Here is a 15,924-nt window from a genome sequence, read left to right as displayed (position 1 = left end):
AAAACCGTAAGAATATAAGATATTTTAGCAAAACTGGCAGAACAATCATCATTTACTAAAAATTTAATTAATATTTCTCGATTGATCGTCGGATACAGAAGTTTCAATATTAAAAAAAATATATAGATATTCTTAAAAGCCTTGTTGTTTGTCTGTTTATTTTATATTTTCCGAGAGAAATTTGGGAGAGTCCTTGTTATCCGAACGAACTGAAATCTTGCACACATACGTAATTTATTACAAGGACGCAGGCAACTAACTGGAAACAATAATTTGGGCCCCAACTGTACGAAATTGTGACTTCAAACCCTAAAAAAAATTGTTTAAGTGCAAAAATAAAATTTTTAAAGACCACAATTACATTTTTTGCTTCTTGTTTACTTCATATTCTCACCTGTGCTTCAAACGCCAAATAGTAATAACAATAAAAGAAACAATTTTTGAAATGTAATCAATAATGACTGTTGACTGCAAGTTGATTACATTTTAATAAGAAAGCGGGACTTGGGAATCTCCAATCATTTATCAAACGCTGTTTGAAATCGTACAATGAAAAGATTTCTAAGCGAATTTCAATATTTCGTGTTAACCCCGTCTTCATTAATTTTATTTTGTCCTCAAAACTCTCCCAAACACAAAAACGCAATTACGCCCAACTTAAACAAACACAACTTATCATTTATTCCGCTCCATATTTACACGAAATAATGACCACTTGCACCCAGATTTCCCCAAACAATTCATTTGTTTCTATCCAATGCATCGAACGGAAATTCCTGTCACTTCCGACCTTTACCACGTCCTGCAACCGTTCATTTTCGTCACTCGCGCCTTCGGCTTCATGCCAATAGCTGCCTCAAAAAAGGGGGCCCACTACGTGGTCTATCTCTCCCGCGTTTACACTGCTTACAGCTACGCCCTGGGCAGTTTCATGAGTAAAAAAAATAGTGAGGTCTAGTTGTTTTTTTTGACCAAAATTTTGCAGTGTTCTGGTCACTTGGGGGCCTCCATGAGGACTTCCATGCCAGCAATTCGGTTCGAATGAGCAACTCGACTGTGAAATACGTGACTTTGATTGATTTGGGCGAGGTAATGGTCACGGTTTTTGTCGGGATTGTGGTCACGCCGTTCAAAATCAAGCACTTGTGGCGGCTTTTGGCCAGTTTTCACAAAATCGACGCCATGGTGGCGCCGAAAAAGGCGCAAAACGAGCGAAAAATCGTGATTGTTTCGATGGTGGTGGCGATTTTGTGCGTTTTGTACGTTCTGACCTACGAGTTGTATTTGTGGGGCGAGGTTTCGAGCAAAAACGGCCAATTTTGGGTTTTTATGAAGCGGTATTTTATCCTGTTTTCCACTTATTTCATGGTTTTTATCGAGGAAATGCCGTATTGGAACTTTATAAGACTGATTAGGAGGAGGATTGAGGCGTTGAATGAGGTTCTGGGGAAGGGGTTGGACGTTTTCCGGAACGTCACCAAACTGTGGATTACTCCGGTTAAGCTGAACAAGAAAAACTCCGGGAGTTTCGGAAGTAATTAACTAAATGAGGGAGTTTCCAATTTTTCAAAATGTTATTATTTATTTTCAACATAATAGTACTCAAATCAAAAAAAAATAATTTGATAGCTTTAAAAATAACAAAAATATGAGCTTTTTTGTCTGCCGGTTTGACAGCCTGATGACGTCACGCGGCATAAACTGTTCACAAGGTAACTGCGATCTACACACTACTGTTCCTTTCGGCATTGTATTGAGATCTTTTTTTTTTCGTTTTTTTTTCAGATTTTTTCTACAATTTCTTATAAGTAATAAATATTGATTACAGAAATACAGGGTGGCCCATGGGTGTGTAATCGCTCTATAACTTTTTTGCTATTTAAAATATTACCATTCTGTTTTTATTATCCGATAGATCGACTTAAAGTCCACAAACTAAAACTATTTTTATTATGCACAGGGTGTTGTATACAGGGTGGTGAACCAAAGTTATATTTTTTTAAATAGAACACTCTATATATTTTTGCATAATTGGAATCTACGCAAAAAAATAATGAAACTTTATATAGACTATTATGGGTCTATCTTTTTGCGTTTCGGAATTAATCAACTTTTCGTTATAAAAAAGACCAATTTTTGAAAAATCACTGCAAAGTCGCCTATGAATATTTCTCGAAAAATTTGCAACAGAAAAACTTAGAATACCTTGTAGTTTTAGCTAATAGTCGACTTTTATATACAGGGTGTGCCAAAACGCAAAAAGTTAAATAACTCATTTTTTTCAAATGGAACATCATGTACTTTTTTTCGATAGCATTTTTGATAAGCTTTCTAATAATATGGGGTTTGCATACAAATTTAAAATAATTTTCGAAATTGTTCAAAAAAATATATTTTATTCCAAGAAAATTTGTTAGCCTAGAATCTGACAGTCAAATAGTAATTAGTTTTTTGACATGTACTAATGTGACTAATTACACAAGTAACCTAATTAGTTAATTCTCAAAGAATCGAATTTTTCACAGGCGGTCGTGGGCAGCTGTGCCGCATGACGTCACACCTAGCGCGCGATCTGTCAAATTCGAACTTTGAGGTCTCATAACTTTTTAATTTTTGCCAATATAAAAAAATGAAAAGTACCATTAGTTTTACAATTATGAAGACTATTAATGGTATTAATTTCAAAAAAAAAATGGAAACTTCCTCATTATTGACTTGCACACTAATTTATTAAAAATTGCAATTCCAGTCTTGAGTTACGAAAAAGTGGTCAATTTGATGAAAATGTACGAACTTATTGGGGATTCGGTCGATGCGGCGAACGATTTTTGTGGAGTTAGCATTTTGGTTGAAATCCGTTAAAAATCGCCAAAATCCTCAAAACCATTGTTTCAGTGCATTATGTTCAGTTGTCTCATTCATTTGGTGGTCACCCCGTATTTTCTCCTGGTGGAGGTGGCAAATGGGGGCTTTTTCTTTTTCATTTTTTTGCAATTTTCCTGGACCATGTTGCACTGTGGTCGGCTTATGGTGATCGTGGAGACTTGTCAGTATTGTCTGGATGAGGTTTGGGGTGATTTTTTTTTGGTGAAAGTGTAATTTTTGGGGTTTTTAGCATCAGAAAACTGTAGAGTTGGTGTTTAAGTTGTTGTCGTGTGAGTTGCAAGAGGATGTTAAGGACCAAATGAAACTTTTTGCTTTGCAACTGTCGGGCCGGAAAGTGAGGTTTACGTCCTTTTCGATGATGAAGTTTAATCGGTCGTTGTTGACTGCGGTAAGGTGCTGCATACTTGTGGAAAATGTAAAAAAAACTCATTTTCACAAGGATTTTTTTTCTTTTTTTTTTCTTTGATGTGCAGAAGATGCGAAAACGTTGAGATTTTTTACTTTATTTTAGAGGCAATCTCGCAAAAAAATATTAATTTTTTCACAATGACCAAAAAAACTTGTAAAATATTTCATCAAATTTGGCGGTTGTTAGCTTTATTAAATGTAATTTTGTGAAATGTTTCTGTTTCTCGCTGGACTACACGTTTTGAAACACTAAAAAAATTTCGATTTTTGGGGATTTTTTCATTATTTTTGACGAAACTTTTCAAAAAATGTGATTGTTTTTAACAGAAAAAATGGAAAAAATATCTATGTGAAAGTAGAAGCATTTTTTTTAATTTGAATATTTAGATTTAACGTTTTATTTCTAACAAAATCTAAAAAAAATTGCAGTATTGTGCTCAAAGTTACGTGTGATTTTTTAATTTTTTTTGGAGACAGTTCTAGAACGCTTAAAAATTGGACCAACTTTTACTTAATCTGGTGATTTTTCGTATTATTTTTGACGAAATTTTTCAAAAAAATGCGTTTCTAGCTGAAAAACGGCAGAAAACGAAAATAATATGTGAAAATTGGAGCATTTTTTGTCGTTATTGGACGACTTTACGATTTATTTTTGACGAATTTCGAATTATTATGCCCAAAATTATGATTTTTTAAATTTTTTTCTGGTTGAAGAAAGTTTTAGAACGTTCAAAAACTGGGTTCATTTTCGATTTAATTTGATGATTTTTCGTTTTATTTTAACGAAGTTTTGCAATAAAATGCGCTTCCCACCGATTTTTTTTGAAAATTCTGTAGAAAAACAGCATTTTTTGTTTATTTTATAAATCCCCCACTTTATTTTTGAAGAAATCTCGCGAAAAAAAGTTTTATAATTAAATCTTTAAAAATAGTAAAATAAAGTCAAAAAAATGCATTTTTTTTATTGGAAAATTTAGATTGACGTTTTATTTATGTATTATGCTCAATGTTACGTGTGATTTTTTCATTGTTTTCTGGAGTAAGTTCTGGAACACTCCAAAATTGCTCCAGTTTTTACTTAATCTGGTGATTTTTTGTATTATTTTTGACGAAATTTCTAATTATTATGCCCAAAGGTATGATTTTTAATTTTTTTTAAATTTTTTTTTTTCTGGTTGAAGAAAGATTTTTTTGTTTTATTTTTAACGAAATTTTGCAATAAAATGCGTTTTCGACAGATTTTTTTTGAAAATTCTGCAAAAACAGCATTTTCGGTTTAATTTATAAATTCCTCACTTTATTTTTGAAGAAATCTCGCAAAAAACTAGAGTTTTATGCTAAAAATCATGATACTAACCTTTGAAAATAGATAAAATTTTGATGAAATCCTTGAAAATAGCAAAAAATGCGTTCCTAACTTTGTAAAACTCTGTAAAATGCAAAAAAAATCAGAATTTTTGGCTTTATTTCTAAAATTCTCACTTTATTTTTGACAAAATATTCCAAAAAAATGAGTTTCAAGCCCAAAATCATGATAAAAGCCTTGAAAATGACAAAATTTACATCAAATTTTTTATAATTTGTTGATAGTTCGGTTTATTTTTAGTAAAATTTCGCGAAATAATTCTCTTTCTGACAGAAAAAATGGCACCTTTTTCGTTTCAAACTGGCAATTTTTTACTTTATTTTTTTATTTTCTCAATAAGACAATCTTATTGTTATTGGGAATTAAAATTTTTCAATTTTTCACAACGCTGTGAAGATACAAAAAAAAAATAAAAGAAACAATAAAGTTGTAGAGAATTAAATGTCATTCTAAAAACCGCCTTTTTGATTTTTTTGCGGCTTAAATACCAATAAAAAGCATATTTTATTTCAAATTTATTTATTTCAAAATAATACAATAACTTTGGTTGAATTTGTGAATTTTTTCAAGATTGGCGGCTCGATAACAACTTTTCTGGTCATCCTCTTCCAATTCGGAAGTGTAGGAAGCGACGTCTACTACTCCCGCGACTAAATAAAAAATTTCAAACAAACAAACACGTACAAATCATTACTTTATCCTTCAATCCCTCTTCAATAATTAACAGATCCTTGAGGACTTTTCTAAAGTGTGTTTTGGTGTCGTTGCTACGACATCATCGATTCCCCGATCAACTATAAAACGTTTAATCATTTTAACACGTTCGTTATTTCAAAACGATGGAACGTTGGGAAGGTAAAATCGCGATAGTTACCGGTGCTAGTGCCGGAATCGGGGCCGCAACGGCCAAAATTTTAGTCAAAAAAGGACTCAAAGTAAGTAAAACATTTAAAAAAAATCACCAAACCGAATTGTTTGGCCAGGTTGTTGGACTAGCGCGCAGAGTCGAGCTAATCGAAGAACTGACTCTGAGTCTAACCGAGGCTCCTGGCGAACTTTACGCCGTTAAATGCGACTTGAGCAAAGAGGAGGAGATTTTGGACGCGCTTAAATGGGTGAAAGAAAATTTAGGACCGGTTCATATCCTGGTCAATAATGCGGGGTTCGTCAGACCGACTAATCTAATAGGTTGAATATTTTTTTCTAAATTTCAAGTCTTTGAACTTTAACTTTTTTTTTATCTTTTTTCGTTCACAAAAGCCTTATTTTATTTTGATCATAGAAATAGAGCAAGAGTTACTGCCATTTTTGAGATTCAAATGCATAAATACGAATAACCCTGTAGTTAGTGCCATTAACTTATACAGGGTTATTCGTTTAGTGGCCCCATTTGAAACTTTTTAACTTGTTGGAATTTTCAAATTTTTATGCGATCCAAATCGACCATTTTGAGTTCGAGTAAGTTATTGTCAAAATGGCTGAACTTCCGTAACTTAGTTTTTGACATGTCATTTTTTTTGTTTACATTTTTATTTGCAGGGGTTTATTTAAAATATTACAGCTCTTGAACTCTTTGAAATAAGTGAATATTTTTTTGTTTTTGATAACGGAAGGTTTGCAAAGCCTTCTAGAATTTTCAAAATTGTCAACTGTCAAAATTCAAGGCTAGTACGATTTTTTTTTTAAATGATGATCAGAAAATTGATGTAACTCAGTTTTTTTTTAATGAAACGACCGTATTTTCTTTACGAACATGTGCGGTGATTTTTATTAACACGTCCTACAGCTATCTATACAGTTTTTGAAAAAAATCACAAAAAAAACGGATTTTACTTTGTTATTTTCATCGTTAATCAAGTAGGCCTAGAAAAAACGGTCAACAACTGCCCAAGTGTTCATTTAAAAAAAAACCTCTAGAGTGCTTTGAAATGTTCATTTAAAAAAAATCCTCTAGAGTGCTTTGAAATTAAAAAACAATTGTTTTGTATGTCTGTGATTAATTCACTTTCTTATTTTTTTCAAAAACTGAAGGCGAAAGATATGGAAGATAAAAATGTCCATAAAAATCGATGATTTTTTATTGACATTGAAAAAACAGGGTTACTTCATTTGAAACAACTGTCCAAATCTTTTTTTCCAAAAAATCATAGTAGCCTTGCAATTTCACATTTGACAATCCCGAAGACTAGATGCAAATAGAAATTTTAAGAAAAAAATTGGCATACGTCAAAAACTATGACAGATGGGTACATACAACTGAATACTTTTTACTAAAAAAATAATTGTAGTAGAAAGAAAATTAATGAAATGAATGATTAAACTTTTTATAGACCGACGACTGGCGCTTGACCTTCGACGTAAACGTAATCGCAATGTGCATTTGCACACGTGAGGCGGTCAAGGTCATGCGTGAGCACAACATTGCGGGTCATGTGATCAATCTCAATTCACTGGTTGGCCGATATCCGGTCTCGCTCCCCCACCCCAACCTTAACGTTTACCCTGCGTCAAAGTATGCGGTTACGGCGCTTACGGAAAACCTACGCCAGGAGTTTCGTTATTTCAATACGGGGATTAAAGTTACGGTAACGTAACATTTAGGCTCGGCTGTAACAGTGTTGGGGAATTTTCGTTTTTCAGAGTATTAGTCCGGGAATTGTTATTTCAGACTTTCAGGAAGGTTTTTGCAAGGATGGCACATTGGAGGCCATGAGGAGTGGACCGGTGCTTTATCCGGAAGATGTGGCCGAAGCAATTGTTTATACTTTGTCGACGCCACCTCATGTTCAAGTATTGTGCTTGCCTGGTTGGGGAATTTGGTTTTGCGTAATTGTGTTTTTCAGGTTCATGATATTTTCATGCATCCGTTGGGAGAGATGCTTTAGTCAAGGGGAGTACTTAATAATCGGTTAAATAAAGCAAAATATTTTGTGTTTTTTTTATCATTCCTTCTTAGTCCTACTAAACAATTGTTTCGGAAAGGTTCAAAAGAATATTTTTTGTAGGCAAAACAATTTAAATTGTGTGAAAGGAACCTAATAAACGTAATTCAGCCGCTGAATTCACTGGAACAAACCGTTTTGCTCTACCACTTTTAGTTTTTGAGTTATGAATTTTTTAATGAATAACCCGGCGCATCCACCATTTTTCAAAATATAATAATTTTAAAAAAAATTTTCGCGTAAGCTAGTATTACAAGAAAGCTGGTGTAATACGTAAAATGAGCCGTGGAATTCAATGGAACAAACCGCATTGCTCTACGACTTTTAGTTTTCGAGTTATGAATTTTTTAATGAATAACCCGGCGCATCCACCATTTTTCAAAATAAAATAATTTTTAAAAAATTTTTCGCGTAAGCTAGTATTACAAGAAAGCTTGTGTAATACGTAAAATGAGCCGTAGAATTCAATGGAACAAACCGCATTGCTCTACGACTTTTAGTTTTCGAGTTATGAATTTTTTAATGAATAACCCGGCGCATCCACCATTTTTCAAAATAAAATAATTTTTAAAAAATTTTTCGCGTAAGCTAGTATTACAAGAAAGCTTTTGTGATGTGTAAAATGAGCTGCTGAATCCAATGGAACAAACCGCATTGCTCTACGACTTTTAGTTTTCGAGTTATGAATTTTTTAATGAATAACCCGGCGCATCCACCATTTTTTAATATAAAATAATTTTAAAAAAATTTCTAGCGTAAGCTAGTATTACAAAAAAGCTGGTGTAACACGTAAAATGAGCCGTAGAATTCAATGGAACAAACCGCATTGCTCTACAACTTTTAGTTTTCGAGTTATGAATTTTTTTTAGTAAAAAACCCGGCGCATCCACCATTTTTCAAAATAAAATAATTTTTAAAAAATTTCTAGCGTAAGCTAGTATTACAAAAAAGCTGGTGTAATACGTAAAATGAGCCGTAGAATTCAATGGAACAAACCGCATTGCTCTACGACTTTTAGTTTTCGAGTTATGAATTTTTTTTAATAAATAACCCGCCGCATCCACCATTTTTTCAAAATAAAATAATTTTTAAAAAATTTCTAGCGTAAGCTAGTATTACAAGAAAGCTGGTGTAATACGTAAAATGAGCCGTAGAATTTAATGGAACAAACTGCATTGCTCTTCGACTTTTAGTTTTCGAGTTATGAATTTTTTTAGTAAATAACCCGGCGCATCCACCATTTTTCGAAATAAAATAATTTTTTAAAAAAATTCTAGCGTAAGCTAGTATCACAAAAAAGCTGGTGTAATACGTAAAATGAGTCGTAGAATTCAATGGAACAAACCGCATTGCTCTACGACTTTTAGTTTTCGAGTTATGAATTTTTTTAATAAATAACCCGGCGCATCCACCATTTTTCAAATTAAAATAATTTTAAAAAAATTTCTCGCGTAAGCTAGTATTACAAAAAAGCTGGTGTAACATGTATAATGAGCCGTAGAATTCAATGGAACAAACCGCATTGCTCTACGACTTTTAGTTTTCGAGTTATGAATTTTTTTTAATAAATAACCCGGCGCATCCACCATTTTTTCAAAATAAAATAATTTTTAAAAAATTTCTAGCGTACGCTAGTATTACAAAAAAGCTGGTGTAATACGTAAAATGAGCCGTAGAATTCAATGGAACAAACCGTATTGCTCTACGACTTTTAGTTTTCGAGTGATGAATTTTTTAATAAAAAACCCGGCGCATCCACCATTTTTCAAAATAAAATAATTTTTAAAAAATTTCTAGCGTAAGCTAGTATTACAAAAAAGCTGGTGTAATACGTAAAATGAGCCGTAGAATTCAATGGAACAAACCGCATTGCTCTACAACTTTTAGTTTCCGAGTTATGAATTTTTTAATAAATAAACCGGCGCATCCACCATTTTTTAAAATAAAATAATTTTTAAAAAATTTCTAGCGTAAGCCAGTGTTACAAGAAAGCTGGTGTAATACGTAAATTGAGCCGTTGAATTAAATGGAACAAACCGCATTGCTCTACGACTTTTAGTTTTCGAGTTATAAATGTTTTAATAAATAACCCGGCGCATCCACCATTTTTTAAAATAAAATAATTTTAAAAGTTTCTAGCGTAAGCTAGTATTACAAGAAAGCTGGTGTAATACGTAAAATAAGCCGTAGAATTCAATGGAACAAACCGCATTGCTCTACGACTTTTAGTTTTCGAGTTTTGATTTTTTTAGTAAATAACCCGGCGCATCCACCATTTTTCAAAATAAAATAATTTTTAAAAAATTTCTAGCGTAAGCTAGTATTAGAAGAAAGCTGGTGTAATACGTAAAATGAGCCGTAGAATTCAATGGAACAAACTGCATTGCTCTTCGACTTTTAGTTTTCGAGTTATGAATTTTTTTAGTAAATAACCCGGCGCATCCACCATTTTTCAAAATAAAATAATTTTTAAAAAATTTCAAGCGTAAGCTAGTATTACAAAAAAGCTGGTGTAATACGTAAAATGAGCCGTAGAATTCAATGGAACAAACCGCATTGCTCTACGACTTTTAGTTTTCGAGTTATGAAATTTTTTTAGTAAATAACCCGGCGCATCCACCATTTTTCGAAATAAAATAATTTTTAAAAAATTTCTAGCGTAAGCTAGTATTACAAAAAAGCTAGTGTAATACGTAAAATGAGCCGTAGAATTCAATGGAACAAACCGCATTGCTCTACGACTTTTAGTTTTCGAGTTATGAATTTTTTTAACAAATAACCCGGCGCATCCACCATTTTTCAAAATAAAATAATTTTTAAAAAATTTCTAGCGTAAGCTAGTATTACAAGAAAGCTGGTGTAATACCTAAAATGAGCCGTAGAATTCAATGGAACAAACCGCATTGCTCTACGACTTTTAGTTTTCGAGTTATGAATTTTTTTTAGTAAATAACCCGGCGCATCCACCATTTTTCAAAATAAAATAATTTTTAAAAAATTTCAAGCGTAAGCTAGTATTACAAAAAAGCTGGTGTAATACGTAAAATGAGCCGTAGAATTCAATGGAACAAACCGCATTGCTCTACGACTTTTAGTTTACGAGTTATGAATTTTTTAGTAAATAACCCGGCGCATCCACCATTTTTCAAAATAAAATAATTTTTAAAAAATTTCAAGCGTAAGCTAGTGTTATGAAAAGGGTGGTATTCCACGCAATTTGAGCAGCAGAATTCACTGCAACCAACGGTTTTGCCCTACGACTTTTAGTTTTTGAGTTACGAATTTTTTTAATGTGAAAATTGAAATGCCTCTGTACCCCAAACCGTTGCCCCGAGCGGTTTGCGCTTTTGACGGGGAAATAGATAATTTCAACCACTATCTAATCCTTTAACTTTTATAGTTTCCGCGAGAAAGGCACAAAAAAATTATTTGTCTCGTATATTTAGACTTTAGTTCGATCTTGTGCCCATTCGGGCGCACGCCACATGACAAGTGACATTTCTCACCCACACCTGTCAAATTATTTGTTTATAGCAGTGAACGAAGTAGAAAAACCAAGCACAAGAAATGAGTGTGGTTCGAGAAAAACGCGAGACCATCCCCCGACCACTCCCGCCCCCCGACTCCTCCAAAGCCATCACACCGGAGGACGTCCTCCGGCTGACGAAAATAACAGAAACGTATTTGTGCGACCCGGACGCCAACATCTACGACATTGACTTCACCAGGTTCAAAATCAGGGACCTGGAGAGCGGCGCCGTCCTCTTCGAGATCGCCAAACCCCTGCCGGAGAACGTTGACGAAAACGACAAAAATCCCGAAAGTGGGGACGAAGCCATCGACCCCAATTCGGGGCGCTTTGTGCGCTATCAGTTCACGCCACAGTTTCTCAAATTGAAGACAGTGGGGGCCACGTAAGTGGCGCCAACATAATAATTTTTTAGTAATTTTTGGTCCGTTTAGGGTTGAATTCACGGTGGGTGGCAGGCCTGTCAATAGGTTTCGCATGATTGAGAGGCACTTCTTCAGGGATAAGTTGCTCAAAACGTTCGATTTTGAGTTCGGGTTTTGCATTCCATACTCGAGGAACACGTGCGAACACATCTACGAATTTCCAGTGCTGCCACCCGATTTAGGTAAGTCAAATTTTTAGTAGCGTAGCGTTGGCAGTACTGTAAAAATTACAGTCAGTACTGCCAACTGAAACAGTGGTGACTCTACGATATGTTCGAGAATATCTCCAAATTTAGAAATGAAGCATTTTAAAAAAGTTGTACTTTTTTAGTTATTTTTTCCGATTTTTTGTGTCAGAGAAACAGGAAATTTCTCATAAATAGGCCGGAAAATCACTAAATTAGGCCAAAATCTTCGGAAAATGTAATTTTTTTTGTCAAAAAAGTGGAATTTTGATCACTTTTTGCGTAATTTTGGCAAAATTGTTTTAAAAATGGCGTTTTATTTGTTATTTTTGTGTTGATTTAACACATTATTTTCACAGAAACGCGACTATTTTGCAAAATTTCGTCAAAATTAAACAAAAAAAAATAGTTTTTTTGCTTATTTTGAGCATGAAAACAGGTTTTTTGCGTGTATTTTCTACAGAGTGAACCAAAAGTAACGCACAAAATTCATATTTTTAATCATTTTTCAAAAAAATCTTCAAACAGTTCGATTTTATTTTTTTAAATGCTAATTTTGACACCATACTGACATTTATGATGACATTCGTTTTTAGATTACCTTTCTTGTAAGTATAAAAAAAGCAAAAAATAAAGCAAAAAAAAATAAATAAATTAAACAAAAAAGTTATCGAAAGCTTTATATAAAGAGCCTCATTTTTTTGTTCTTGCTTTATATAATAAGGAGTGATTGTTTTTTGTGTTTAGGTTTCATATTGTTTTCAAGCTAATTATTAAAAAAAACAATTGCCTTCTATAAAATAAATATAAAGGCAAACATAAAAAGATAAAGCCTTCTATGTTTAACTGCTAATATTTTTTTAATTTCGTAAATTATATTTTTATTGTATATTTCATTTTAATTTTTTTTCTTATAAGCCTTCTAAGTTTAATTGCTAATATTTTTTTAATTTAGTAAATTATATTTTTATTGAAAATTTCATTTTAATTTTTTTTATTATCAGTAATCAAAATGTAAATAAAAATTTCGGTTGTCACTTAAAAAAATAAAAAATAACGTAACAACTCGAAAACGCATGACATTACAAATGTCACTATAACAAAATGTAAAAAAATAAAATCGACCTGTTCAAGGATTTTTTGAAAATGGATTTTTTTCAAAATAGAATGAGATTGGGTAATTTTTTCCTTTTTTTAGTTATTTTAGAGACTTTCTTGCATTTTCGTGCAACGTGGTTTGTGTCTTTTTTTTTATAAAATTTTCGGATAAACTTCGTCAAATGTAAAACTCGGGTATTTTTTTCTTCTTCACGGTTTTTTTGGGTTGCTCCAAATTTTGGATCCTTTTCCAATTCGGCCAATTCGAAACGTCGCATAAAATATATCGTAGGATTTCCCAGTTTTTTGTAGCTTTCTTCACTCGCTTCGTTCGTTGGTTAAACTTGTAAAAAACCTTTCAGTGAATGAGATGATCGCCTCTCCTTTCGAGACCCGTTCGGACAGTTTTTACTTCGTCGATGATTTTCTAATAATGCATAACAAAGCCGACTACGCTTACAATGGAGGAATGTCAACATAAAAAACCTCGAAAAAGTTATACAGGGTTGTTACAATAAATTTCGATGTATACACACCGATTCACATTTTTTGTGTTTGCACTGTTGTTCCACGATAGCTTTGAACGAGATAATACTATAGCACTGCAGCTTTTTTCTACAATCATTTGGTTTGTAGAAGGCAGAAAATTTATTAATCAAAGTGAATACGCAATAAATTAGATGTGTTTGTTGCACAACAAACAACGTGCAGCGAAAAAATCAGGTAATGATTTCTAGGGGTTTAAACACTTGTTTCATTAGGAATGTGATAAATTTAAATGTGTTCTAAATTGTGCATTTATTTATAAAATATACCATTGACTGATTAAGTTCGGTCCATTTATTTATTTATTTATTTAAAAAGTCGACTGTGTGTTGGAGGAACTCCGACGGTTTTTCACTGTGTAACCAATGACCTGCTCCTTCTATGTACTGAAACTGGGCCTTGGGGAATAACTTCAGTATCTGTTCGTGGTCACTTTTCCTGCCAAAACAATCAAGTTGGCAACATTGACGCGTTGCCAACCGAATTTCAAAACCATACTCACTGTATATAATCAGACGCTCCGCCCCCTACAAATAGGACAGGCCCCTCAAATTTGTATTTATTAATGGGGGGAAAAGTGGCAATTTCTTCAAAACTGGCCATTAAAGTCGGTATATTTATTCTCCACATGTAACTAAAACACATTTTTTGGCTGTGAATTTATTGCTTGCCTCACCTGCCGTCCAATTTCTGCACCAAATTCGTCAACAGAAAATTCCTCAACCCCTTATCACCAATAAACCTAGCCAATTGTAAATCAGTCTGCGACCTCGCCACTGACATTGACACATTTTTGGGCATGTTTAAATTTTGCATAACGTTAAAAAGGCCCGGCATTGTCTTCAAATTGGGGCTCGTGGTGACTGGGGAAATGTCCGCCACGATTAATTTATCTACAAGTTCAGGCTACAAGCCTTTAAGCACCCGAAACAAACCCACAACATACGTATTTCAAAGCCAAATACATCACAGCACGGCCGCCCATCGAGTGCCCCAAAAAGGCCGCCTTTTCGAACTTGAGCTGCGTCAAAAGCTCGCGCAAATCGAGCGCTAGGTGCTCGTAGGTGTGCTGTTGCGTATGGGGGCTGTCGCCGTGGTTGCGCGCATCGACTGCGATGACCTTGCGGTTGGTCTTATTGTGGTACACTTTGCACAAACTGTTCCAATTCGACTTGGAGCCGAACAGGCCATGGTTGACTATCAAGGGGGCCGGGTCGTGGTCACTGGGCGAATTCGTGCTCTCGTAAGAGGCGTACGCCAGTTTCACCGGCTCGATGGTCGATAACTGGCGCCGGAAGGCTTTCAAGGCGCGGAAAGGCCGCAAAAGCCGCATTTTCGGGCAGGTTTTAGGTTAGGCGAATTTTGACATTTTTGAATTTGGCGACAGCGCCGCCAACCCAAAATTTAATCACCAAATTGCTGGGTTTATTAGGGTTTTGTTAATTATTAGGGCGGATTTTCGTACATAATCTTGGATAAGGGCTCAGTGCCGCCGTTTGGCTGGCACTGTGATCAATTAATAGTGATAATAAAGTGACGGTTTGGTGTTTTTTTGTGGTGCGATTGGTGCGCGTTTGGGGGAAAGCGAACGTCACCTGTCACAACTCATCCCATTAGAATTCGGTGTTTTTAATGATTTCCGTGTCAAATAAAGCGAAATTAATGCTATCGAAGCCTAGTTGAGGCGGTGTTGTAGCAGAATCGGCGAAAATGGCCCGCGATTACGACCATTTATTCAAGCTGTTGATAATCGGCGATAGTGGTAAGTGTGGGCGGGGTTGTGGCTGTTTTCCTCTTAATTAGGGAAAACTGGCCGTTTTAGGCGTGGGCAAGAGTTCGTTGTTGTTGCGCTTCGCCGATAACACGTTTTCGGGCAGTTACATAACGACGATCGGTGTGGATTTCAAGATCAAGACTGTGAGTCTGGACGGGCAGAAGGTGAAGCTCCAGATCTGGGATACGGCGGGACAGGAGCGCTTTCGCACGATCACGAGCACCTACTACAGGGGCACGCATGGCGTGATCGTGGTGTACGACGTTACGAACGGGGAGTCGTTCGCTAACGTCAAGAGATGGCTGCATGAAATCGAGCAAAATTGTGATGTAGTTAATAGAGTTTTAGTGGGTAATAAGAACGATACGCCGGACAGGAAGGTGGTGTTGACTGAAGATGCGCAACGTTTCGCCGACACGATGAACATTCAACTGTTTGAAACCTCAGCCAAAGACAATGTGAATGTGGAGGAGATGTTCATGGCGATTACGAGACTGGTGCTCCGGTCGAAGCAGGAGATGAAAGAGCGGCAGAACATCACGCAGAACGAGACGGTGAACCTGAGGAAGAGCAACAAACAGGGGAAGAAAAAGTGCTGTTAGTTGGCAGAGGGTGTTCAAGGCATGTTGTTCGTTCCTAAGGTGCTTCCTTAAAGCCACACTCCGGCTGAATACCCTGTATATAATGTATAATATAAACAAGAATTGTATTTATTTTATAGCCGTTTTACTTCCAGTCCTTACTTGTTGCGCTCTCTTTTAAAAA

General features: G+C 34.8%; 5 protein-coding genes across 5 annotated transcripts; 4 read left to right on the top strand and 1 right to left on the bottom strand.

Moving 5' to 3' along the window:
* Positions 1-651: 651 nt before the first annotated feature.
* LOC100141584 (gustatory receptor for sugar taste 43a) lies at positions 652-5,475 on the top strand. The gene is made up of 6 exons (XM_015980720.2): positions 652-935; positions 986-1,534; positions 2,750-2,847; positions 2,896-3,066; positions 3,116-3,274; positions 5,231-5,475. Exons 1-6 carry the CDS (start codon positions 758-760, stop codon positions 5,312-5,314), a joined length of 1,239 nt encoding a protein of 412 aa, XP_015836206.1. The 5' UTR covers positions 652-757; the 3' UTR covers positions 5,315-5,475.
* On the top strand, positions 5,476-7,556 carry LOC100142466 (farnesol dehydrogenase). The gene is made up of 6 exons (XM_064358477.1): positions 5,476-5,595; positions 5,644-5,848; positions 6,528-6,535; positions 6,991-7,245; positions 7,301-7,450; positions 7,504-7,556. Exons 1-6 carry the CDS (start codon positions 5,500-5,502, stop codon positions 7,543-7,545), a joined length of 756 nt encoding a protein of 251 aa, XP_064214547.1. The 5' UTR covers positions 5,476-5,499; the 3' UTR covers positions 7,546-7,556.
* Positions 7,557-11,064: 3,508 nt separating this feature from the next.
* On the top strand, positions 11,065-13,668 carry unc-119. Its single transcript, XM_001813923.4, has 3 exons — positions 11,065-11,516; positions 11,566-11,738; positions 13,202-13,668. Exons 1-3 carry the CDS (start codon positions 11,170-11,172, stop codon positions 13,318-13,320), a joined length of 639 nt encoding a protein of 212 aa, XP_001813975.1. The 5' UTR covers positions 11,065-11,169; the 3' UTR covers positions 13,321-13,668.
* Positions 13,619-14,889, bottom strand: LOC100142272 (uncharacterized protein). Its single transcript, XM_001814241.2, has 4 exons — positions 14,332-14,889; positions 14,062-14,291; positions 13,888-14,019; positions 13,619-13,823 (listed from the first exon to the last, which is right to left on the bottom strand). Exons 1-4 carry the CDS (start codon positions 14,716-14,718, stop codon positions 13,688-13,690), a joined length of 885 nt encoding a protein of 294 aa, XP_001814293.1. The 5' UTR covers positions 14,719-14,889; the 3' UTR covers positions 13,619-13,687.
* A 73-nt stretch (positions 14,890-14,962) lies between these two features.
* Rab35 lies at positions 14,963-15,875 on the top strand. The gene is made up of 2 exons (XM_961953.4): positions 14,963-15,147; positions 15,208-15,875. The coding sequence occupies exons 1-2, from the start codon at positions 15,096-15,098 to the stop codon at positions 15,759-15,761; spliced, it is 606 nt and encodes a 201-aa protein (XP_967046.1). The 5' UTR covers positions 14,963-15,095; the 3' UTR covers positions 15,762-15,875.
* Positions 15,876-15,924: the final 49 nt, after the last annotated feature.

The sequence above is a fragment of the Tribolium castaneum genome, chromosome 8 (genome assembly GCF_031307605.1).
Source record: "Tribolium castaneum strain GA2 chromosome 8, icTriCast1.1, whole genome shotgun sequence".
Classification (NCBI taxonomy): domain Eukaryota; kingdom Metazoa; phylum Arthropoda; class Insecta; order Coleoptera; family Tenebrionidae; genus Tribolium; species Tribolium castaneum.
This window is presented reverse-complemented; position numbering and strand designations above follow the sequence as displayed.

Excerpts from the sequence above, each read along its gene's own strand:
- LOC100141584 (XM_015980720.2), top strand. The coding sequence starts at position 758 with ATGCATCGAACGGAAATTCCTGTCACTTCCGACCTTTACCACGTCCTG. Across the intron at positions 936-985 it reads CGCCCTGGGCAGTTTCATGA|TGTTCTGGTCACTTGGGGGC; the intron begins GTAAAAAAAATA and ends AAAATTTTGCAG. Across the intron at positions 2,848-2,895 it reads TTTGTGGAGTTAGCATTTTG|TGCATTATGTTCAGTTGTCT; the intron begins GTTGAAATCCGT and ends CCATTGTTTCAG.
- LOC100142466 (XM_064358477.1), top strand. The coding sequence starts at position 5,500 with ATGGAACGTTGGGAAGGTAAAATCGCGATAGTTACCGGTGCTAGTGCC. Across the intron at positions 5,596-5,643 it reads TAGTCAAAAAAGGACTCAAA|GTTGTTGGACTAGCGCGCAG; the intron begins GTAAGTAAAACA and ends TTGTTTGGCCAG. Across the intron at positions 7,246-7,300 it reads ATACGGGGATTAAAGTTACG|AGTATTAGTCCGGGAATTGT; the intron begins GTAACGTAACAT and ends TTCGTTTTTCAG.
- unc-119 (XM_001813923.4), top strand. The coding sequence starts at position 11,170 with ATGAGTGTGGTTCGAGAAAAACGCGAGACCATCCCCCGACCACTCCCG. Across the intron at positions 11,517-11,565 it reads TTGAAGACAGTGGGGGCCAC|GGTTGAATTCACGGTGGGTG; the intron begins GTAAGTGGCGCC and ends TGGTCCGTTTAG. Across the intron at positions 11,739-13,201 it reads AGTGCTGCCACCCGATTTAG|TGAATGAGATGATCGCCTCT; the intron begins GTAAGTCAAATT and ends AAAACCTTTCAG.
- LOC100142272 (XM_001814241.2), bottom strand. The coding sequence starts at position 14,718 with ATGCGGCTTTTGCGGCCTTTCCGCGCCTTGAAAGCCTTCCGGCGCCAG. Across the intron at positions 14,292-14,331 it reads TGTATTTGGCTTTGAAATAC|CCTGAACTTGTAGATAAATT; the intron begins GTATGTTGTGGG and ends AAAGGCTTGTAG. Across the intron at positions 13,824-13,887 it reads GGAGCGTCTGATTATATACA|GAAAAGTGACCACGAACAGA; the intron begins GTGAGTATGGTT and ends TTGTTTTGGCAG.
- Rab35 (XM_961953.4), top strand. The coding sequence starts at position 15,096 with ATGGCCCGCGATTACGACCATTTATTCAAGCTGTTGATAATCGGCGAT. Across the intron at positions 15,148-15,207 it reads GTTGATAATCGGCGATAGTG|GCGTGGGCAAGAGTTCGTTG; the intron begins GTAAGTGTGGGC and ends TGGCCGTTTTAG.